Source organism: Panthera uncia (assembly GCF_023721935.1).
Source record: "Panthera uncia isolate 11264 chromosome A1 unlocalized genomic scaffold, Puncia_PCG_1.0 HiC_scaffold_17, whole genome shotgun sequence".
NCBI lineage: Eukaryota > Metazoa > Chordata > Mammalia > Carnivora > Felidae > Panthera > Panthera uncia.
Genome location: NW_026057577.1, coordinates 26222688 through 26247401, shown reverse-complemented (window position 1 = coordinate 26247401; position 24714 = coordinate 26222688). Strand labels below are relative to the sequence as shown.

At 35.4% G+C, this 24714-nt stretch overlaps 1 protein-coding gene across 4 annotated transcripts in view; it reads left to right on the top strand.

The window, feature by feature from the left end:
• Positions 1-24714, top strand: part of AFF4 (ALF transcription elongation factor 4) — a 92703-nt gene that overhangs the window by 36470 nt on the left and 31519 nt on the right. For 3 of the 4 annotated variants that reach the window (XM_049649146.1, XM_049649148.1, XM_049649149.1), the window contains exons 3-5: positions 696-1490; positions 3237-3281; positions 7222-7308. In XM_049649146.1, the coding sequence (XP_049505103.1) occupies positions 696-1490; positions 3237-3281; positions 7222-7308 (927 nt within the window). The remainder of the gene's footprint in view (positions 1-695; positions 1491-3236; positions 3282-7221; positions 7309-24714) is intronic. The other variant, XM_049649147.1, reaches the window with a different exon arrangement.

Here is a 24714-nt window from a genome sequence, read left to right as displayed (position 1 = left end):
CTTTCTCTGTATGGCTTATTTCACTTAGCATCACACTCGCCACTTCCATCCACGTTGCTACAAAGGGCTGTATTTCATTCTTTCTCATTGCCACGTAGTATTCCATTGTGTATATAAACCACAGTTTCTTTTTTTTTTTTTTAATTTTTTTTTTTTTTTACATTTATTTATTTTTGGGACAGAGAGAGACAGAGCATGAATGGGGGAGGGGCAGAGAGAGAGGGAGACACAGAATCGGAAGCAGGCTCCAGGCTCCGAGCCATCAGCCCAGAGCCTGACGCGGGGCTCGAACTCACGGACCGCGAGATCGTGACCTGAGCTGAAGTCGGACGCTTAATCGACTGAGCCACCCAGGAGCCCCTAAACCACAATTTCTTTATCTGTTCATCAGTTGATGGACATTTATGCTCTTTCCATAATTTGGCTATTGTTGAGAGTGCTGCTATATCTCAATGTCCTTTAGAATATTTGTGTTTTAGCATGAATGTTTTTCACTTTCAGTATTTTTTTTTTTTTTTGTCACTATAAAAATTATATGTTTGGAGTTTGCTTTTGAGATGTTAACCTTAAGATAGGACATGAGGTTTCTCTTTGAAAAATCCCTTTGCATTTGAAGTTTGGAAAGTCCGCTTAGAAGCATCTTTTATTTCTGGTTATGCTAATTATATAATTTTATTTTGCAATTTTTTTTGTAGACTAGCAAAGAAGATAAGCTATCAAGTCGTATTCAGAGTATGCTTGGAAATTACGATGAAATGAAGGATTTCATAGGAGACAGATCTATACCAAAGCTTGTTGCAATTCCCAAGCCTACAGTACCACCAACAGCAGATGAAAAATCGAATCCTAATTTCTTCGAACAGAGACATGGGACCTCTCATCAGAGTAGCAAATGGACTCCAGTAGGACCTGCTCCCAGTACTTCTCAGTCTCAGAAACGGTCCTCCGGCTTGCAGAGTGGACACAGTAGCCAGCGGACCAGTACAGGTGGCAGTGGTGGCACTAATAGTAGTGGCCAGAGGCACGACCGTGATTCATACAGCAGTAGTGGGAGCAGCAGTCGGAAAAAAAGCCAGCATGGATCAGAACACTCCAAATCACGCTCTTCCAGCCCTGGAAAACCCCAGGCTGTTTCTTCATTAAGCTCCAGTCATTCCAGATCTCATGGGAATGATCACCATAGCAAGGAACATCAGCGTTCCAAATCACCTCGGGACCCTGATGCAAACTGGGATTCTCCTTCCCGTGTACCTTTTTCAAGTGGGCAACATTCGAATCAGTCTTTCCCACCTTCATTGATGTCAAAGTCCAGTTCAATGTTACAGAAACCCACTGCCTATGTGCGGCCCATGGATGGACAGGAGTCCATGGAACCAAAGCTGTCCTCTGAGCACTACAGTAGCCAATCCCATGGCAACAGCATGACCGAACTGAAGCCCAGTAGCAAAGCACATCTTACCAAGCTGAAAATACCTTCCCAACCATTGGATGTAAGTCACACATTTAAAACTTTTATTTTTTTAAATGTTTATTTGAGAGAGGGAGCAAGTGAGGGAGAGAGAATCCCAAGCAGGGTCCATGCTGTTAGCCCAGAGCCCGTTTCAGGGCTTGATCCCATGAACCGTGAGATCATGACCTGAGCTGAAATCAAGAATCAGATGCTGAACTGACTGAATCACCCAGGCGCCCCTAGAGCTTTTACTGTTACGACTCTGTGAAGCAGTTTGTCTCTCTGTTGTTGTTGGTTTTTTTTTTAATGTTTATTTATTTTGAGAGAGAGTATGAGCGGGAGAGGAACAGAGAGGGGGAGAGACAGAGAGAGAGAGAGAGAGAGAGAGAGAGAGAGAGAATGCCAAGCAGACGTTGCGCTGTTAGCACAGAGTCCAATGTGGGGTCAGTCTCAGGAACAATGAGATTGTGACCTGAGCCAAAATCAAGAATTAGACACTTAACTGACTGAACCACCCAGGCGCCCCTCTCTGTTTTAATGAGAAGGTGTATATATGTTTAAAAAAAGGCTTGTCATTGACTCTCAAGTGGATCCACAGACCTGTTAACTTCCCCTCTTGGGCAGTAGAGAAAATGCCATTCACTATTTTGAAATATTCAAATAACAGTTACAGAATAAAAGCACTATCTGTGAGATCAATATCTTAGATTTCCTCCTTTTGATTGTATGAAATAATACATATTGTGTTTAAAAAAATTAACTTGTTTTCTCATTGTGATACTCATGAATGAGATGTGGGCAGTGGTTCCATGTAGGGAATGTTAAGATTTTTGAGGATCCATCCAGTTGGTAATGTTGTGAGGTTTGGTTTCCATGATCTTTTCTCTGGTTAAACTTAAAGGTTTGAGGCAGCTGCTCTAAATTCATACTGGTGGTTTGAAATTTACAGCATTATAACTGTATACCAAGCATCAGAATAACCAAAGAAATTGAGCATTCATTGTGAAATAGAAGTTTTATATTTTAATGTAAATTTTAAAATAAAATTTTCAAAAGTAATGTCAGTAACTGAAAGTCATAGTTTATAGCTTAAAACGTGGTTGAAGGGATCAAGGATAGGTCAGGTGCTATTTTGAGAACATTGAAACATTTTTCCTATGGACTTGGGAAACTGTTGTTCATGGCATGTGTCATCTAAGAACTCCTTGCAAGAGAACAGTGACGTGGTTGTTTGTTCTTTCTTCAGATGACATGATCCTTGGAGGTGGATTTGAGTTCACACTTTAGCTCTCTAATTCCTGATTGTGCTTTAGAATAAACAACTTTTCCATAATTTATGAAAAGCTATATAAAATGTCCATTCTGTTCCAGACAAGTATTCTTTCAATAATATTGGTTTTATTTTGTTTGAAATGATACATTTCAGTATCATGGAATATTTTGTATATAAATAAACTTTAAATTTTTGATAAGTTTCTCACCTGAAAAATAACATTTAAAAATTTATTTCTAATCTAAGAAAGATAGGACTTTTTAAAACTTCTGAAAAATACAAAGTTCTTTACATCCTGTACAGTTGATGATTAAAATTTTTTAAAGCTTGAAAAATTGACATTAAAGGAACTTTGTCCAAAGGTTCTAATTAGTGATTTAGAGTAGTGGGATCAATAAATATGTCTTTAAATTTAATTCACTTTCTAGCAATGTTGTTAAATCTGTACAACAAATGATACAAATCTAATAATAAATGACTCCAAATTTAATGTGTGTTTCTTTTCCTCTTAAGGCATCTGCTTCTGGTGATGTGAGCTGTGTGGATGAAATTCTTAAAGTAAGTTGTTGATTTTTTTTTTTTTTAATAGTTTCAGTCTTTTTTATTTATGATGCTCTGCTATCTTTTTCTCTCTTCTCCCCAATATTTCTCAAAGGACCTGAAGCAGGAAATTGCTTACATGCATAACCTCATTATGTCCTTAAAAAGTAATTGACTCTATTTTGCTTATTTTCATACTTAGTTTCTGAATCATTTGGTTTGTTTACTGTCTGCCCTCAAAGGACTGGTTTTGTTTGTTTTTCATTTTTAAGTAAAGCAAATTCCAGGTTTAATACTTTGCCTTGAAAAGAGGAAGAAAGCAAATATAATTGCACTTTCTAAGGCTGATCAGTTAATTTAAGTGCTAAAAAACTCAGTAATTACCAGTCAAAACATTTCATTGAAAATACTTGCTTTGTAATTCTCTGTACATACTGGTCAAATCCTACAATGAAAGACCTCTGAATATTGCTCATTTTGAGTGTTGAGTGGAATATGTTTAAAAGTGACACGTGACCAAAATGTGTATTCCTCTTTTGGGAAAAGAAAAAGTTTTCTGTCGGAAAAAGAGAAAGTCCAGGAAATTAATGAGTGACAGTGACTGCTTTTGGCTCAATAGAGAAAAACTGTTAAGTTACATATTACTTGTACTTTTTGCATAAGCTCCTGAGTTTTTGTGTCTATATGTGCATTTCACTGTGGATACTTCTGAAAGACTACTTGTTTTGCTGCCTCCACTTTATTCTCTCCTTCCTTTCTTCAGCCCACTGCAGTCTTTGATATACTTCTATCATTCTGCTGAACCTGTTTGTCTAAGGTCATTATCTTCCCCTTCACTGGGGCTTTCATTTGAGTTCTCTGCTGTTTCTGCTGTTTTAAAGAATTTTTATTTTTTACTTCTGGAAACCTGATTCTTCCTTCCCTTGACTGTTACTATGCTTCACTGTTTTTATTTCCTTCCACCCTTGTCTCATTCTCTGCCTTTTGGAAACCTTTGTGTCTTCTCTTCTCTTTATTTATTTTTTAAATTAAAAATTAAAAAAATTTTTTATTTTAGAGAGAGAGTGGGAAAGGGGGCCTGGGGAGGAGGGAGGGAGGGAGGGAGAGAGGGAGAGAGAGAGAGAGAGAGAGAGATAGAGAATAAATCCTTAGCATGGAGCCTGACATGGGGTTTGATTCCACAACCCTGGGATCATGACCTGAGCCAAAATCAAGACTTGGGTGCTCAACCGACTGAGTCACCCAGGTGCCCCTTTTATCTTTTAAATATGGGTCCTTTTTTCTAGCTTCTCCTTCTCTTTTTGCTCTGTCTTAATTTTCCTTTATTGTTAATGGCTTCAACTATTAGCAGTTCAGTCTTTATCTCCTGCTTAGCCTCCCTTGGGTTGTGGTTTATGTCTCTTCCTTGCCTCGTAGCTGTGTGTCCATTTGCATTTCTCCCTGTTTTTTTTTAGATTCATCATGTCTAAAGGCAGATTTATTAGACTTCCTTCTATTAGTGGTACTACCATTCTCATGTGCTTATAAGTGTAAAATCTTCATTTTCTCTCATGTTCTGTTTAATCACAAAACTACATGTACGCTTTGAATACTCCTTGGAAATACCATTCCTTTATTTCCATTTCTGCCACCTTGAGCTTCAAAAATTGCAATATACAGTCCTTGCTTTGCCTTTCTGCCTTGAGTCTCCCTTCTCCTCTGTCATCTATATTGCTACCAGATTCTCTTTTTAATCCATTGTCTTCATAAGTTAATTTCCTTTTTAGAAGTTTTCAGTGAGTCTCTAAGCCCCATAGAAAGAATAGTGTCCAGCTTCAACATTCTAGACCTTCTATAGGCCGGTTCTAACCTCTTTTGCTATTGATTCACCACTTTTGCCAAATTGGTTTCACTAAGGCATATACTTGCTCTTTTACCTTTTTAAAGTAAACTTGCGTGAAATATGTTTCTCCTTAGTCTTCAGTCATATATAGATTCTATTTTTTTCTTAGAATCCCAGTGAAATCCTTCTTTCCCCTATGTCAGACCATCAGATCACAAAAATAAGTCTTTCCTTTGAATCTCACATAGTGTGCATTTTTCAGTTGCCATGTATATAAAAAGTTTAACAGCATTTATCTTTTCTCTTGCATCCTCAAAAATGCATGATATTATAATACCTGGAAGAATCTTAGATTTCTTATATTTAATTACTCTTTGATGTTACTGACCATTTATTAATACATTTTGTATATACAGGGCTTGGCACATGGCCTTGGGTTTAATAGGTGCTCTGACATTTAATGATGGAGTTACATAGATTTTCTGTTGAGAGTACTTTGGTATTTGAAGTGTAAAATGCACACTGAAAACCTAGAGTGCATGAGTTTCTGTTTCCTTTCCCTGTATGCAGTGTGTAAGGAACGTCTGGTCCTGACTGCCTTCATGTTTTCTTGATATTTGTAGTCCTACTGTTTCTAGGAACTCCATCATGAACGTAAAGAAAAAACGTTTTAATCTAAAAATGATACATGTTTATTGTAAAATAAAAAAAGATTAATTCAAGGCTTACTAATTGAGCACCTGCCATTATCAAGCCCTTCAGATACAGTGGTGATAATAATGATAGTATTGCACCCTTTGAATTGATGTTCTAGAGTAGGATATTGGAAATAATCAACTATGTAATATTATTTGAGAACATGAAATGCCATTGAAAAATAAAGCGTTGTAAGAAGATAAAGAGCCATTACAGTGCAGGTGGCTGTTTTATGAGGTTCAGGTAGTATAGACTGTATCACATGCCCATGTCCCTTCCTCCTCCTGTCATTCTGTTGCCCACAGGTAGCTAGAGATTTTTTTTCATATATGAGCATTTACTAGCACATAGACTATGATTTGTATTTATCACTTAACAGTATATTGTGGACATGATTTCATATCAGTAGTTAAAATTACTCATTTTACTGTCTGGTTGGTGTTCCATTGTATGACTGTCTGGTAATTATTTCTGTGCTGTTGGATATGTAGGTTGTTTCCATTTTTTAAGCATAGGCCCCTTGAACATGTATTTTTACCTAACTATGTGGGTATAGCTACAGAGTAAATTCCTAAAAATTGTACCACTTTTATTGTATTTTCTCAGTCTACCTGATGGCTTACTTTGAGCTATATGCCAGAAATAAAACACTCCCTCCTTATTCTAAATCTGATTCTCTCTCTTTCCCCTGCTCTTCTAACATATACATTGTGATCTTATCCAAATCTCCACTTGAACATAGTTGGCATATGATTAAACAGAAGGCATTGAACGAAATCATACTTATGGCCTTGCTTGTCTGTCTTCCTTTTCATGTGCTTTTGATATCTCTCTTCTGATTTCCTCCACCTGACCAAAACTTCCTATCAGTTAATAGGTTCTGCAGCCAGACTTCCTAGGGTGCAACTGTGTGTCCATTACTTACTACGTGTATGACTTTTAATGGACAACTTCTGTGCTTCAGTTTCATCCTACGCAGAGTCAGGGTAATAACAGTATCTACCTCCTAATATCATTGTGAGTACTAAATGAGGAACAGACAGGTAAAACAGCACAGTAGGTGGCCCATTACAGGCACACAGTGTTACCTCCTTTTCTTATTATTACCCCCGTCACAGCTCTCACAGCCGGCTCTTCCTCAGTAGCATTGTACTGTGTGCCTTGTGTTTGATCACAGGCTGATTTCTGTGACATTTCACAGGTTTCGGCATCCTAACTCCAAGCTTCTTGAAGCCAGGGAGTGTATATTATTTATCTTACTGTTTCCTGCCCCCATAGTGCTTTGCACACAGTTGTGCTTAATTAATACTTACCGATCAAGTATGTATACTTTTGGAGGAGCTACCATGAAACCAGCATTTATAATATAAATCTGGTTTTTAGCTATGTAACTTTTATCCTTGAACTGGTTGAAAACAAACTGTAATAATTACATTTCAGGAGATGACGCATTCATGGCCTCCCCCTCTAACGGCTATTCATACACCATGCAAAACAGAACCTTCCAAATTTCCTTTTCCAACTAAGGTAAGTAAATAACATGTGTCTTTGATTCTGTTAGAAAACTCTCAATGGCTTCACTAAAATCATATGAATTCAAAATTGTCTTGCCATTCCCATTCTAGTGGGAGACAGACAATAAATAAGTGAATAAATACATAAGTTCAGATAGTGATAATTGCTATGAAGAAAATAAAACAAGATAAGGGAATCAAGAGCGACTTGGATTAAGAAGTTCTTGAAAAAGCTTTGGAGGCAATTGGGAAGAGAATTATTCTTTTATCCTTTTAAAAAGGCATCAAAGTTGGTTGGAAACTGTTATGGTATTCTAAGCTGCAGGCGCTAAGGCTTCTCAGACTGTCTGAGGAACTCCTTTCCATTGGACGTAGCAACTGTAAATATGTGCTATGGATGGAGGTTCCTCAGACAACAGTTCCAAGCTCATCTACAATCAGCAGATATGCTTTTTTTTTTTTTTACATTAATTTATATTTACACGAACAATAAAAGAATATATTTTCCTTGTGGAAGTTTGATCAGGACCCCTGATAATAGCTTTCCCCAATTTTGCCTCCTCCATCTTACCGGAGCTACTTTCATACATACCTTTGCAAGTCTTTTCATATGCATTTACATACATATATATGTGATCATTACATGTAAGCATTTTCTCATGTACTTTATTTCTGCACCAGTTTATTCTATATTTTTAATCAGCAACAGGTCTGAAAGACCTCTCCATGTTATTATGTATCTTTATTGTATACTGATAATATATTACATATAGAGGTATTTTACTTCTTTTATTTGCATCCATGGTATAAATGTATCTTAGTTGAATTATTTTACTTTGGTATCTAAGTTGTTGCCAAGTTTTCATTTCTATAAACATTGCTTTAGTGGGTATCTTTTTCATGCCTTCTTGTGTGCGTGAGGTTTTTTTTGGGTGAAAAGTAAGAAGTAGAATTATTGATTATATATTTAATATAAATTCTTAAATTCCCTCCATATCAGTTGTACCAGTCAGTACTCTCACTTGTAGTCCCTATTATTCCTCACATGCACATCACCATTTGTTATTTTAAGCACCAGTCTTTTGAGTGCAAGATGGTATTCCGTTTCCAAGATTACTCATGGGGTCCATCTCTTTACACATTTGTCATCCATGTGATTTCTGTGTGGATAAATTTACCTGTTTCCTCTGCTCTTTGGCTTGCATCCTTCACTTAAAATATTTTAGGAGGATTTCTTTTTGTGTTTATTGTTTTGTGAATTCTGGATTTAATAATTTCTTCTATATGCTGTAAATGTATCTCCCAGTTAGAGTCTTTTTAAGTATTGTGGTCCAGAAGATGTTAATTTTGATGAATATGTAGAATTTTCTCTTTCATGAAGCTGTTATTTTTTAATGTCTTATTAAAGAAGCTTTCTCCTTTCCTGGGATCATAAGCACACCCCCATTTTTTATTTTAACGTAATTGCAGTTTTGAATAATTAGAACATTTCCATCACTGCCAAGTCCCCTCACGTTTCTTTGCTATCTGCCTCACCCCCACCACTGGCCCTCACAATTACTGATATGTTTCATGTAGCTGCAGATAAGTTTTGCTTTTTCTAGAATTTCACATAAATGGAAGCCATGCAGTGTGTAATTCTTTTGCATATATGTTTGCCTTCTTTTGTTCAGCATGTATTTTTGGAATTCGTCCATGTTCATGAACATATCAGTAATTTGTTCTTTTTTATTCCTGAGTTTCTTTTTATTTGTGTTGTATGAAAATACCAGAATTTGTGTATCCATTTACCTGTTGATGAACATTTGGGTCTTTTCCAGATTTGTGCTATTAAGAATAGAGTATCTATAAATAGTGACTTACAAGTCTTTGTGTGGACTTAAGTTTTCTCTTTTCTAGGGTAAATACTGGGATATATGGTAAAAAGTCAAATTGCTGAGTCATATGCTGAGTTCATATTAAGTTGATACTAACCTAATATTTTCCAAGGTGATTTTATCACGCTTTTACTTCACCCCACTCGCATCCCTCAGTAGTATATGATAGTTTGATTTGTTCTGCATCCTTGTGTACATTTGGTATTGTCTATTGAGTTTTAGCCATTTTACTGGGCACGCAGCGGTATCTCCTACTAGTTTTAGTTTGTAATTTCCCTGATGACTAATGATGTTGAACCTCTTTTTATGAGCTTATTGACTATTCTTTTGGAAGTGCCAGTTCAAATCTTTTGCCGTGGGGGTGGGGGTGTGTGTGTGGGGGGGGAGGGGGTGGTGGCCCAGCTAGGTAGGGAGTGTTATTTGTAGTTTTCTTTAGTGTCTGTATTTGATTTTGGTATCTGGGAGTGCTGGCTCTTTAAAAGGAACAGGGAAAAGTTCTCTTCATCTTTATATTCTGAACTGGTTTGTGAAATTTAGTATTAATTCTTCCTTGAATGTTTTAATACACTTCAACAGCGATGCCATCTGGGCCCATAGTGGTCTTTATTGGAAGGTTTTAAATTATAATTTCAAAATTTTTATTAGATGTAAGAGCTATTCAGATGTTCTGTTCCTTGTGTCAATTTTATAATTTCCGTTTCCTCTAAGTACTCAAATTTATTGACATAGAGTTATTTGTAAATAATATAAATATTCTTTTAATGCCTCTAGGATCTCTAGTGGTCATTTTTTCCCTTTATTGGTGATTTGCATTTTCTCTCTTTTTTTTATTTTCCTTGACTAAACTAGCTAGGTTTATGAGTTTTACTGATCATTTCCAAGAACCATAGTTTACTTTTTTCAGTTTTCTATTTCTTTGTTTATTCCTTGTCTTCATTCTACTTATTGTGAGTTTCATTTTCTTTTAACTTCTTTTTTTTATTTTATTTTCTTTTTTAATTTAAATTACAGTTAGGTAACATACAGTGCAATACTGGTTCCAGGAGTACTTTTCTTTTAACTTTTTCAGATGAAGGCTTAGATAGTAGATTGTAAAACCTTTCTTGTTTTCTCTAAAACTACAGTTTACCTCTGAGCCCTACTTAAGGTGTATCTCACAAATTGTGTTATATTGTTTGTATTATCATTCATTGCATAATATTTCTTTATTCCTGTGTGACTTCTTCCTTGATCCATGGGTTATTTAGAAGCATGTGGTTTTATTTTCAAATATTTGAGGATTTTCCACATACCCTTTGTTACTAATTTTCTAATTTATTTATGTTCTTGTTAGAGAATATATGCTATATAATACCAATTTTTAAAAATTTATTAAATGTTTTATGGCCATTATATGATCTTTCTTGGTGACCTTTATGTACACTATATAGAATATGTTCTGTATATATCAGATCAAGTTAGTTGAGAGTGATTAGTCATCTACATTTTTACTCACTTTCTATTCTATCAAGTAATGAAAGGAGAGTGTTGACATCTGCACCTGTATTTATGGATTTTTCTGTTTCCTCTTTGAGTTTTATCCATTTTGGGTTCATGTGTTTTGAAGCTTTGTTTATTAGGTATGTACACATTTAGGATTGCTATATCTTTCTGATAATTTGATCCCCCCCCCCTTTTTTTTTTTCCATCATGAGGTGTTGGTTTTTATATCTGGTATTAATACTTGTTCTGAAGTCTACTTTGTCTGAGATTCATATAGCCATTCATGCTTTCTTTTAATTTACTATTGACAAGGTTTAACGTTTTCTATTCTTTTATTTTTAATCTATTGGTGGCTTCATATTTAAATGACTTTCTTAAATGTTTATTTTGAGAGAGAGTGTGTGCACACACAGGTGTGTATGTGCAGGGAAGGGGCAGAGAGAGAGAGAGAAAGAGGGAGAAAGAATCCCAGGTGGGCTCTGTGCTGATAGCAGTGTAAGGCTCCATCTCCTGAATCTTGAGATTATGACCTGAGCTGAAATCAAGAGTCGGATGCTTGACTGACTGAGCTACCCAGGCGCCCCTGAAGTGAGTTTCTTATAGTCAGCATATAATTTGGGGTCTTGGTTTTTTAGTTTGCCGGTCTCTAGCATTTAATCTTGGAGTGTTTAAACCATTTCCTTTTAATGTAGTAATTGATATTGGTATTGTAGGGTTTTTTTTGTTTTTGTTTTTTGTTTTTATTGTAGGGATTAAATGTACCTGACAATGTTAAATGTACTATTTGCTATTTGTTTTCCATTTGTCCCAACAATTCTTTCTTTGTTCTTTTTTTGAGGTTCTTTTGGATTGAATAATTATTTTTAATATTCTATCTGGAATTATTTAATAGGTATACTTTTTTTTTTAATTGTAAAATTAAAGCTTGAGTTTATCAAAAGACTTTGAACTTAATTTCATAGTTCTGGCTTATGAATGCAAGTCCATTCATAATTTTTTTTTAGGTGACAGTTTTATTAAGGTACATAACATACATACCATACAGTTAATTCATTTAAAACATACAGTTAACTGGTTTTTAATATATTCGTAGTTATGTAACTATAACCACAATTATTTTAGAACATTGTCATCACCACCAAAAGAAACCCTATACTACTTAGCAGTTACCCTTCTGTATCCTCCAGTCTCATACCCTAACCCCAAAGCAGTCACTACTCTACATTATTTCTCTATTCATTTGCCTCTTCTAGACATTTCATATAAATTGAAGTATACAATATGTGGTCTTTTATGACCAGATATTTTTACATCTGGCATGATTTGTTTATGTTATATATCATTATTTTGTTCCATTTTATGGCTAAATGTGTATTTCATTTTATGGATATATCACATTTTGTTTATCTTTTTATCAGTTGTTTGGCATTTGGGTTGTTTTCATTTTTTGGCTATTATGAAAATTGCTGCTATAAACGTGAGTGTAGAAATGCTTGTGTAGACATATGTTTTCAGTTGTTTTCACTTGGTTTTATATACCTAGGAGTAGAATTGCTGGGTTATATTGTAACCGTGTTTAATCTTTTGAGGAACTACCTCATGTTTTTCCAAAGTGGTTGCTACATTTTATATTTCCACCAGCAGTGTATGAGCCTTGCAGTTTCTTCAAATCCTGGCGAAGTTGTTATTACCCTTCTAGATATTTTAAGTGGGTGTGAAGTGGTTTGTCCTTGTGGTTTTGATATTAATTTCCCTGATGGCTAGTAATGTTGAGACTCTTTTTATGGGCTTCTAGGGCCTTTGTGTATCTGATCTGGAGAGATACCTGTTAGATATTTTGCTGATTTTTAATGTTTATTTATTTTTGAGAGAAAGATAGAGTGCAAGTGGGGGAGGTGCAGAGAGAGACAGAGACACAGAATCTGAAGCAGGCTCCAGGCTCTGAGCTGTCAGCACAGAGCACAATGCAGGGCTTGAACTCTTGAACTGTGAGATCATGACCTGAGTGAAGTTGGACTCTTAACCGACTGAGCCACCCAGGTATCCCATATTTTGCTGATTTTTAAATTGGGTTGTCTTTTTATTATTCATCGGAGTTTTTTGTATACCTTAGAGTGTAGTCCCTTGTCTGATGTATGATTTGCAAAAATGTTCTCCCATTCTGTGGGTTGTCTTTTTTGCTATCTTGATGGTGTTTTTTAAAGCCCAAAAATCTTTTAATTTTGATGAAGTCCAGTTTATCTTTTGTTGTTGTTTTTGTTTGTGTTTTTGATGTCATATCTAAGAAACCAGTGCACAGTTCAAAGTAATGAAGATTGACATCTATATTTTCTTATATGAATTTATAGTTTTACCTCTTATATTTAGGTTTTTGATCATTTTGAGTTAATTTTTATATTTGGTGTGAGATAAGTGTCCAACTTCATTATTTTGCATGTGCGTATCCAGTTGTCCCTGCACCATTTATTGAGAAGACTGTTCTTTGCCCATTGAATCATGTTGGCACCCTATGGAAAATAAATTGACCATAAATGTGAGGGATTTTTGTGTACTCTTGCATTCTTTTTCACTGATCTGTCTGTTCTTATGGCAGTGTCACACTGTCTTGATTACTATAGTTGTGTAGTAAATTTTGAAATCAGGGAAGTGTGAGTTCTCTAGACCTGTGTATATGTGTGTGTGTGGTTGCTCAAGGGTTTACAACATCATACATACACCACAATTATTTTAAAACAGTGTGTCATTTCACATACGGGTTAGTTGCCTTGCAACAGTTTAACTTCATTTCCCTCTTTTTATTCTTTCTGCTTTTATAATACATGTTGCTTAGCTATATGTTATAAACTTCACAATACATTATTATTTCCTACATTTTAAACAGCTGAGTATGGGGGCGCCTGGGTGGCTCAGTCGGTTAAGTGTCCGACTTCGGCTCAGGTCACGATCTCGCGGTCCGTGAGTTCGAGCCCCGCGTCGGGCACTGTGCTGACAGCTCAGAGCCTGGAGCCTGCTTCAGATTCTGTGTCTCCCTCTCGTTCTGACCCTCCCCCATTCATGCTCTGTCTCTCTCTGTCTCAAAAATAAAATAAAACATTAAAAAAAAAATTTTAAACAGCTGAGTATGTTAAATGATTTTTTTAAGGATTAATGATATCAATATACAGCACATATTTTAAATTAAATTTTATATTTTGACTTACATGTAAACCTGTGAAACCATCATCATAGTACAGTTAATAGATCAGTTACCCTCAAATGTTTCTCTTTAAATTTTTTTAATTTTAATTTTAGTTTATTTATTCGTTTAAAAAATGTTTATATTTATTTTTGAAAGAGGGAGTACACAAGCAGGGGAGGGACAGAGTGAGAGAGGGAGACACAGAATCCGAAGCTGACTCCAGGCTCCAAGCTTTCAACACAAGAGTCTGACGCGGGGCTTGAACCCACGAGCCATGAGATCACGACCTGAGACAAAGGGGGATGCTCAACTGACTGGGCCACCCACGCACCCCTAAATTTTTCTTTTAATTCCAGTATAATTAACATAGGATTATATTAGTTTCAGATGTACCATATAGTAATTCAACAATTCTTTACATTACTCAGTGCTCATTATGATAAGTCTACTCTTAATCCCTTTCACATATTTCACCCATCCTCCTACCCATCCCACCTCTAGTAAGCATCTGTTCTCCATATTTAAGAGTCTGGGTTTTTTTGTCTGTCCCTTCTTTGTTCATTTGTTTTCTTAAATTACAAATATGAGTGAAATCATATGGTATTTTATATTTCTCTGACTGACTTTATTACCATTATACTCTCTAGATCCAGCCATGTTGTTCACATGGCAAGATTTCATTCTTTTTTATGGCTGTGTAATATTCCATTGTATGTATATACCATCTGTTCTTTATCCATTCATCTATTGATGGATACTTGGGCCGCTTCCGTGATTTGGCTGTTGGAAGTAATGCTGCAGTATACATGGGGGTTGTGTATCTTTTTGAATTAATGTTTTTGTACTCTGGGTAAATACCCAGTAGTGTGATTACTGAATCGTAGGGTAGTTCTTTTTTTAATTTTTTGAGGAACCTTCATATTCTTCCCACAGTCTCTGCACCAGTTTGCATTCCCACCAGCAGTACACAAGAGTTCCCTTTTCTCCATATTCTCACCATGTGTTTCTTGTGTTTTTCACTACCACCCCTGGGACTGGCTCCTGTCTACCCCAGGCATGCACACACATGGCGGCAGCTCAGTCTGGAGAAAGTCTTTTGAAACCTCCGATTTTTAGCTCCTAAGGCTGTTTGCAAAGTAAAACTGGTGCTCTCTGTATTTCTCTTTCCCCAGTCCCTAGTCTGGAGAGGTTTTTCTCTTGTCCTAACAGTACTGCAATCCACATCTTCTCTTTCTCTCCCTTTTTTCTCTCCACTCAGGGGGATCCCTCCCCTCCATGCCCACGTTGTTTTATCTCCCCCATTTCGCATATATGCACATCTGTCCCACCAAGCTGTCTCCCATCTACCTGTGGAGATTTTTCTGTCACTCCACAGACTGATTTCATGGGTGTTCCAAGTGTTCTGACCTCAGTACTGCTGTGTTTGAGGGATGAGGGCAATCCTGGTCCCCCTCATTCTCTGCCATCTTAACTCTTGTGTTTTGGATTTTAGCCATTCTGACAGGTATGAGATGATATCTCATTGTGGTTTTGGTTTGCATTTTACTGATGATGATTGATGTTGAGCATCTTTTCATGTGTCTGTGGGCTATCTGTATGTCTTCTTTGAAGAAATGTATGTTCCTGTCTTTTGTCCATTTTTTAATTGGATTATTTGCTTTTTGGTGTTGAGTTGTATAAGTTTTTTATATATTTTGGATACTAATCCCTTATTAGATATGTCATTTGCAGACGTCTTCTCCCATTCAGTAGGTTGTCTTTTTGTTTTGTTGATTGCTTCCTCTGCTTTGCAGTTTATTTTGATATAGTCCTAGTAGTTTATTTTTACTTTTGTTGCCCTTGCCTTAGGAGACATATCTAGAAAAATGTTGTGACTGACAGAGTCAGGGATATTACTGCCTGTGTTCTCTTCTTGGGTTTTTATGGTTTCAGGTCTCACATTTAGGGCTTTAATCCATTTTGAGTTTATTTAAAATACACAAAATTGGTGTGAAAGTGGTCCAATTTCATTCTTTTGCATGTAGCTGTCCAGTTTTGCCAGCACCATTTTTTGATGAGACTTTTTTCCCGTTGCATATTCTTGGATCCTTCATTGTAGATTAATTAACCATATAATCATGGGTTTATTTCTGGGTTCTTTATTCTGTTCCATTGACCTATGTGCCTTTTTTTGTGCCAGTGCCACACTGTCTTGATTACTACAGCTTTGTAGTGTATCTTGAAACCTGGGGTTGTGATACCTCTAGTTTTGTTCTTTTTCAAGATTGTTGTGGCTGTTTGGGGTCTTTTGTAGTTCCATACAAATTTTAGGATTATTTGTTTTAGTTCTGTGAAAATGCTATCAGTATTTTGATAGGGATTGCATTCAATTTGTACATTGCTTTGGATAGTATGGATATTTTAACAGTATTTGTTCTCTGAATCCGTGATCATGGAATATCTTACCATTTGTTGGTGTTGTCTTTCCTCAGTGTTTTGTAGTTTTCAGAGTACATGTCTTTCATCTCCTTGGTTAAGTTTATTCCTAGGTATTTTATTATTTTTGGTGCAACTGTAAATGGAATTGTTTTCTTAATTTCTCTTCCTGCGACTTTGTTATTAATGTATAGAAATGCAACAGATTTCTGTGTATTGATTTTGTATCCTGTGATCTTACTGAATTCATTTATCAGATCTAGTAGTTTTTTTGGTGGAGTCTTAGGGTTTTCTGTATATCATGTCATCCTGCAAATGATGAAAGTTTTAATTCTTCCTTACCAATTTGGATATGTTTTATTTCTTTTTCTTGTCTGATTGCTGTGGCTAGGACTTTTAGTACTCTGTCGAATGAAAGTGGTGAGGGGGGACATCTCTGTCTTGTTCCTAATCTTAGGGGAAAAAATTTGTTTTTAAAAGTTACCATTGAGTATGGTAGCCAATTTGACAATAAATTTTATATTAAAAAAATAATAAAGGACCACAACACAGGTTAAAAAAAAAACAAAACTTACCATTGAGGGTGATGTTAGCTGTGGGTTTTTCCTATATGGCCATTATGTTGAGGTATGCCCCCCTTAAGCCTGCTTTGTAGAAGATATTTTAACTGTGCTTTTTATTTCTTTTTTTAAATGTTTATTTCTTTATCTTGAGAGAGAGAGTGATCACAAGTGAGCGAGGGGCAGAGAGAGAGGGAAGGGATTGAATCCCAAGCAGGCTTCCCTCTGTCAGTGCAGAGTCCAACATGGGGCTTGATCTCATGAACTGTGAGATCATGACTTGAGCCAAAATCAAGAGTTGGACACTTAACTGATTGAGCCACCCAGGCACCCCTGCAGAAGATTTTTTACCATAAATGGATGTTGTACTTTGTCAAATGCTTTTTCTGAATCTGTTGAAATGATCATATGGTTTTTATCCTTTGTTTTGTTGCTATACCCCAAAGGTTTACTTATGATCCTTTACAATGTTCTCTTCCTTGTACTCTCTCTACCCTTCCCATCCCTAGTCAAACACTAATCTGATTTCTGTCGCTATACATTAGTTTGCATTTTTGAGAATTGTACATAAATAGAATAATAATATATGTACTCTTTTTGGCTCTGGTTTCTTTCAGCACAGTTATTTTGAGATTCATCCATAGTATTGCATATGAAAATCATTATTTTTTATTGCCAAGTAGTGTTCACGTCTTATAATTTTACCAGTTTGTTTACCCTTTCATCTACTGATGGACATTTGGGCTATTTCTGGTTTTTAGTTAAAAATAAAGCTGCTGTAAAAATTTGTGTACAAATCTTTATGTGGGCACATGCTTTTATTTCTCATCAGTAAATACCTTTTAGTAGATGGTTAATATACATTTAACTTTTAAGAATAGCTCATAATGTTTTCCAAAATGATTGAACCATATTGTATTCCTACTAGCAATATATGAGAGTTTCAGTTGCTCCCCATATTTAACCAATGCTTGTTATGGCCAGTCTTTTTAAATTTTAGGCCTGTTAGTAATTGTGTAGGAGTGCCGCCTCATTGTGGTTTTAATTTATATTTCTCTAGTGACAAATGATATTGAGCATCTTTTCATGTACTTATTTGTCATTTGTATATCTTCCTTGGTGCACTTTAAAAAACTTTTGCCCATCTTTTATTGGATGTTGTCCTCTTCTTAGTGAGTTTGAGAGTGTTTTCTGTTTTCTGGCTTCAAGTCCATTATCGGATAAGAGATTTGTACATCCCTCCAACCCCAGTAAGTAGCTTCCTTTTTCATTCTCTTAACTATATCTTTTGAAGAGGAGAAGTTGCTAGTATTGATGAGTTCCAATTCATGAGTTTCTTAGTTTACAGATCATGTTTTTTGGTGTCTAAGAAATTTTCCCTAACTCACATTCTCCTATGTATTTTTTTAAACTTCTTATAGTTTTGGGCTTTACATTTAGGTCTGTGATTCATTTTAAAGTAGTTTTTGTATATGGTACAGGTATGGATGAAAGTTTATTTTTTGTGTATAGTTGTCCATTTTCATCATCAGTGTTTAAAAAACTTGTTTCTCTGCATGGAATTGCCTTAGTACTTGCACTTAACTATATATGTGGTGCATTTCTGACTGTATTCTATTTCATTAATCTCTTTGTCTATCATGATATCAGTACCAACCTGTCTTGATTATCTGACGTGAATAATATAAAGCGATAGTGATGTAAATCCTCCAATCATATTACCATTTTTCAAAATTATTTTGATTTTTCAGGGTCCTTTCATTTTAGTATGAATTTTACAACCACCCTGTTATTTTCAGCATAAAAGCCTTCTAGGGTTTTGATAGAGATTGCATTGGGTTTATGAATCAGCTGGGGAGAATTGCCATCTTAACAGTATTGAGTCTTCTGGCCCATAGCACTTATCTTCTTCTCTATTTACCTAGGTATAATTTAATTTGTTGTTATTTTATAGTTTTCAATATCTAGGTGTTCCACACTTTCTATCAGAGTTACCTCTAAGCATTTCATTTTTTAGTACTATTATAAATGGTATTTTGTTTAAAAATGTTCAATATATGTGGGGCCCCTGGGTGACTCAATTGGTTAAGTATCCGACTCTTGGTTTTTGCTCAGGTCATGATCTCACAGTTTGTGGATTTGATCCTTGTGTCAGGCTCTGCGTTGACAGCAAGGAGCCTGCTTGTGGTTCTCTCTCTCCCCTTCTCTCTTTGCCCCTCCCCTGCTCATCTGTCTCTCTCAAAATAAATAAACTTAAAAAAATTTTTTTTAAGTTTATATACTTATTTGTCTTTTAATGTTTATTTTTGAGAGAGAGAGAGACAGAGCATGAGTGGGGGAGGGGCAGAGAGAGACAAAGGCAAAAAATCTGAAGCAGGCTCTAGGCTCTAAGCTTTCAGTACAGAGCCCAAAGTGGGACTTGAACTCACAGACTGTGAGATCATGACCTGAGCTGAAGTCGAATACTTAACTGACTGAGCCACCCAAGCACCCCAAAATAAATACACTTAAAACAAAAACTTGGAAATTTTTTTTCAGTATCTGCTTTCCCTGGCTAGTTTATAAAGATACATTTCATTTATTATTTTATTTTTTATATTGAAACCTTGATGAATGTATTTAGTTCTAGTAGCATTTTTGTAGCTACCATAGAATTTTTATTTAGACAATCATGTCATGTGTGAATGAAGGGTGTTGTTACAACTTTAGTTTCAAACCAGATGCCTCATTTCTTATTCTTGCTTTATTGTACTGGCTAGAACCTTCAATAAAGTGTTGACTGGAAGTGGTTAGAGTAAACATTCTTGCCTTGTTTTTCATTATAGAGGGGAAGTATTCAGTCTTTCATCATTAAGTATGATTTTAGCTGTGGAATTTTCACAGATGTCATTTATTAAATTGCGGAGGTTCCCTTCTATTCACATTTGCCTGAGTGTTCTTATCAGTAGTGCATTTTGGATTTTGTTGAATGCTTTCTTTGAATCTATTGATGTAATCATATGATTTTCCTTTTTGGTTTGTGATATGGTAAATTACATTGATTAATTTTAAAAATTTAAACCAGTATTGCCTTCCTGGTAGAAACTTCACTTGGTTATTATATATTACCTGTTTTATATGTCGATTTGATTTTCAAAAAATTTTAAAAAATTTTTACAAAAAAAATTTACATCTATGTTTTTGGTCTGTCATTTTATTTTCTTATTATGTCTTTGCTGGGTTTTGGTATCAGAGTAATGCCAGCCTTATAGAATGAGATGGGACATAACTCCCTCCTCTATTTTCTGGAATAGTTTGTATAGAATTGGTATTATTTCTTCCTTACATGTTTGTTAGAATTCACCAGTGAAACCCTTTGAGTTTTGGGTTTTGTTTATAGTATAGTGTTTAACTCAATATTATATTTACTAATAGATCTAGGGCTATTCATATTATCTGTTTCTCTTGAATGTGTTTTGGTAGTTTGTATTTTTTCAAGCAACTTGTTCAGTTTATCTGTTGATTATGAAAGTTGTTAAATTTATTGGTATAAAGTTTTGATTTTTGATAATATTTCTTTATTATAATTTTTATATCTCTTATGATGCCACTTCTCTTATTCCTGTTATTGGTAATTTGATTCTTCTATTTTTCTTCTGGCTTGAGGTTTTTCAGTTGTATTGATCTTCTAAAAATCTGCTTTTTCTCCTTCATTGGTTTTGGTTTTTGTTGCATTGATTTCCATTGTCATCTGTATTACTTTCTTGTTCTGCTTTCATTTTATTTTATTTATACTTCTTTTAAAAAATATTCTTAAAGAGGATGCTAAGGTTATTGATGTGAGATCTTTCTTACTTTATAATGCACGCTGTTAGTGCTATAAATTTCTCTCTATGTAACATTTTATTTGCGTCCCACAAATTCTGAAATGTGTTTTCAGTTTTATTCAGGTCAAAATGTGTTCTGATTTCCTTTTTGATTTCTTCTTTATTCCGTGGATTATTTTGAAGTGTCATTTTGTTTTTGAATATTTGGAGATTTTGCTGTATATTTTCTGTTACAGAATATATTCTGTTACTTGTGGCTTAATTCCATTTTGGTCAGAGAACATGCTTTGTGTGACTGGAATCCTTTTACATTTATTATAATTTATATATAATTTATATATATAATATATATATTCTTTTAGCAAATGCTTGTGTACATTTGAATATATATTTTGCTGTTGTTCATTGGAGTGTTTTGTAAATGTCAATATCAAGTTGGTTTATAGTATTCAGTTTTCTATTTTCTTACTCATTTTAATTCTACTTGTTCTATCAGTTATTGAGACTTATAGTTAATCTCCAGTAAGTTTGAGTTTATGATTTTGAATTTTCTCTTGTTCCTTTCTTCATATTTTTAAGAAGTTTTTTTTTTAGGTGCATAAACATTTGGGATTGTTATTAATTCTACATGAATGATAACCTTTATCGTTAGGAACTGACTCTTTTTAATTCTTACGATAATCTTTGCTATAAAATTTACTTTGATATTAATATAACCAGTGTAGCTTATTTTTTTAATAATTTTTTTTAACATTTATTTATTTTTGAGAGAAAGAGAGTGTGTGCGAAGGGGAGGGGCAGAGAGACAGAAGGTGCAAAGCAGGCTCCATACTTTGAGTGCAGAGCCAGACACGGGGCTCAAACTCATAAACCCACCGAGAGATCATTACCTGAGCCAAAAATCAAGAGTCAGCCACTTAATCTACTACTGAGCCACCCAGGTGCCCCTGGAGGACTCCCTTGTAACATTTTTTTTTTAATTTTTTAAAATGTTTTTATTTATGTTTGAGACAGAGACAGAGCTTGAGCAGGGGAGGGGCAGAGAGAGAGGGAGACACAGAATCTGAAGCAGGTTGCAGGCTCTGAACTGTCAGCACAGAGCCCGACACAGGGCTCGAACTCACGGAGTGTCAGATCATGACCTGAGCTGAAGTCGGACGCTTTACCGACTGAGCCACCCAGGCGCCCCTTAACATTTCTTTTAATGCTTGTCTGCTTGTGATAGATGAATGCTTTCAGCTTTTGTGTATCTGACATTTTTATTTTACCTTTTTTCTTCAGGTATTTTTGCTGATTATAGAATGCTAGGTTATAACCGTTGTCCGTTGTCTTCTGGATTGCATTGTATATGAGATATCCTTTATTGCCTTTTTTCTTTGTATATAAGGTGTCTTTTTTTTCCTTCTGGCTGCTTTTAAGATTCTTTTTGTCTCTATCACTGATTTTAAGCTCTTCACTTTTGAGTTGTCTTGGGTCTTTTCATCTTTTTTTTGTGCTCGGGGGTGACTTTTAGCTTCTTGAAACTTTGGGTTTATAGTTTTTATTACATTTGGGAAATTTTTGCCATTATTTTCTCAAGATATTTCTCTGTACTCCCTCTTCCCCTTTTCTCCTTCACTTCTAGGACTCCATTTACATATATATTAGGCCTCTTGAAGTTGTTCCATAGCTCATGAATGCACTGTTCATTTTTTAAAATCTTTTATCTTTTGTTGTTTCATTTATGGGTAGTTTCTATTGCTAAATCTTCAGTTTCAGTAATCTTTCGTTCTGTAGTGTCTAATCTGTTGTTAATCCCATTTAACATATTTTTGATCTCAGACATTATGGCTTTCATGTCTATAGATTTGATGTTTATGTATTTATTTGTCAAGCATATATTTATTAAGTTCTTACTATGTTCCAGGTATGAGATTTGACAATGTATTTTTTTAATTGCTGATATAAACACTTTTAGTTAGAAAGCTGAGGGTAAAAGAATGATTTCAGAGGCCCAAAAGATACTGGAGATGATGAACATATAAAAGATTTTCTTTTGACACATTGTAAAAGGGAGCAGGGAAATGTGATGGTGCCAGGAAGGGTATAGTGATGTTGTCAGGTGAGTATTTTTATAAGATAAGGATTTTTTATATATCATATATATCATCTGTGCTGATCATGATGTTTTAGTAAAAAAGGAAAAACAAATGATACATGGGAAAGACAGCCGGTAACCTTAAGAAGTCTCCATTAGAGAGGTTGAGATTCAGTGCTGTGATGGAGGATATTAGCTTTAGAATAGAGCACAGTTAGGTCTTTCTTTATCATAGGAAGGAAAGCAGATTAGATGGGTGTAGTTGGAATTAGGTTGGTAGATTTTCCAATGATAGTTTGAAGCATACTAAAGCTTTTGACTGACCTTGCACATATTTACTATATGTTTGAAACACTACCTGGCAGTATTATAGATAGTACTTCAGAGGTATAGCATTGAATCTTTTTTTTTTTTTTTTTAAGTTTATTTTATTGATAGAGAGGATGTGAGCTGGGAGAGACAGAGAGGAGAGAGAATCTCAAGCAGGCTCTGCTTTCAGCATGAGGTGGACACGGGGCTCGAACTTACGAACCATGAGATCATGACCTGGCCAAGATCAAGAGTCTGTCGCTCAACCGACTGAGCCACCCGGGCGTCCCTAGCATTGAATCATTGAGATGTTACCCTTGTTCTAACTAAGATTGGTATTTAACAAACACAATTAGAATAGTATGTGCCAATGCCTAGAATAGTTCCTGGCATATATAGCCATTCAGTAAATGTTTGTTTACTGGATTTGGATATAAATACTCAGGTAATGTGTTTGAAATAACTTCAGTTAGCTACTTAGTGATGATTGCTTTGGTTGAGTTGCTTTTATAAGTCAGGTTTTGCTTTTTTATAGTTCATCTCAGTCTCTGAATTTTTAATGAATACACCTTTGTGTATAAAACAGTTTAAAGCTTCCTACATAACTTTAATAGGTATTCATTCTTTGTGTGTTAACCATATGAACTGGGTCCACCGAGAGGACAGAAAAGGGAGAAAGTTTTGATACTTATGGAATTTGGAGATGGCATCCTAAGGATGATGGCACCAACTGGGCTTTAAAGGAGAAGTATAAGGGTGCTAGAAGCACAGGAAGGTAAGGAGCACCCAAGAGGGCAGATTTCACACTCATTAACAGATGTGAAAGAGCAGTTCACATGTGGCTAGTGGTAGAGGAGAAGTTGAGTTTAGGAACATATTTGGAGAGCTGATTTATTAAATCCTTACCATTCACTTAAACATCCTTGATCTGTGCCATTTAAAAACAGCACAACAAATAAATCCCTCTATTCCATGTTATGCTCCATCCAGTCCTCCTCTTTAGAGTTAAACTTACTTAAAAAGTGGTTCAAATTTGCTGTCTGTATGCTTTCCTTCACTTACTCCTCAACCTAGTCTGATCTTGCTTTTACACCTCACCAAAACCATTTTCATTATGACCACTAGTGGCCCATTTTGTAAATCCAGTTAATGTTCTTTATTTCTTTATTTTCATAGGGTTCTCATGAGCATTAAATATTGTTTTAGCCTATGGGGCGCCTGGATGGCTCAGTCGGTTAAGCGTCTGTCTTCGACTCAGGTCATGATCTCATGGTTGGTGGGTTCGAGCGCCATGTCGGGCTCTGTGCTAACAGCTCAGAGCCTGGAGCCTGCTTCAGATTCTGTGTTTCTCTCTCTATCTGCCCCTCCCCACCTCGTGCTTTGTCTTTCTCTGTCTCCCCAAAATAAATAAACTTAAAATAATTTTTTAAATAAAAAAAATACTGTTTTAGCCTATTTCCTCCTTATCTCCCACTGTACGTTGCTCATCCAGAGTTACTTTGCTTCTCTGGCTTCTCCTTTTTCTCCTCTGTCTTTGTCTCTACCATTACGTTTTCCTGGCATTGTGCTTGGTGCTATACGAGAATACAAAAGAAGAAATGTGTTTTGCCTCAAGCTGCCCAATATTCCGTTGTGAAAACAAAATAATAAAAAGAATAAAAAAATTCATATTAGTGTTTAAGTGCATGCACAGTTACACACTCCATGCTTAGACC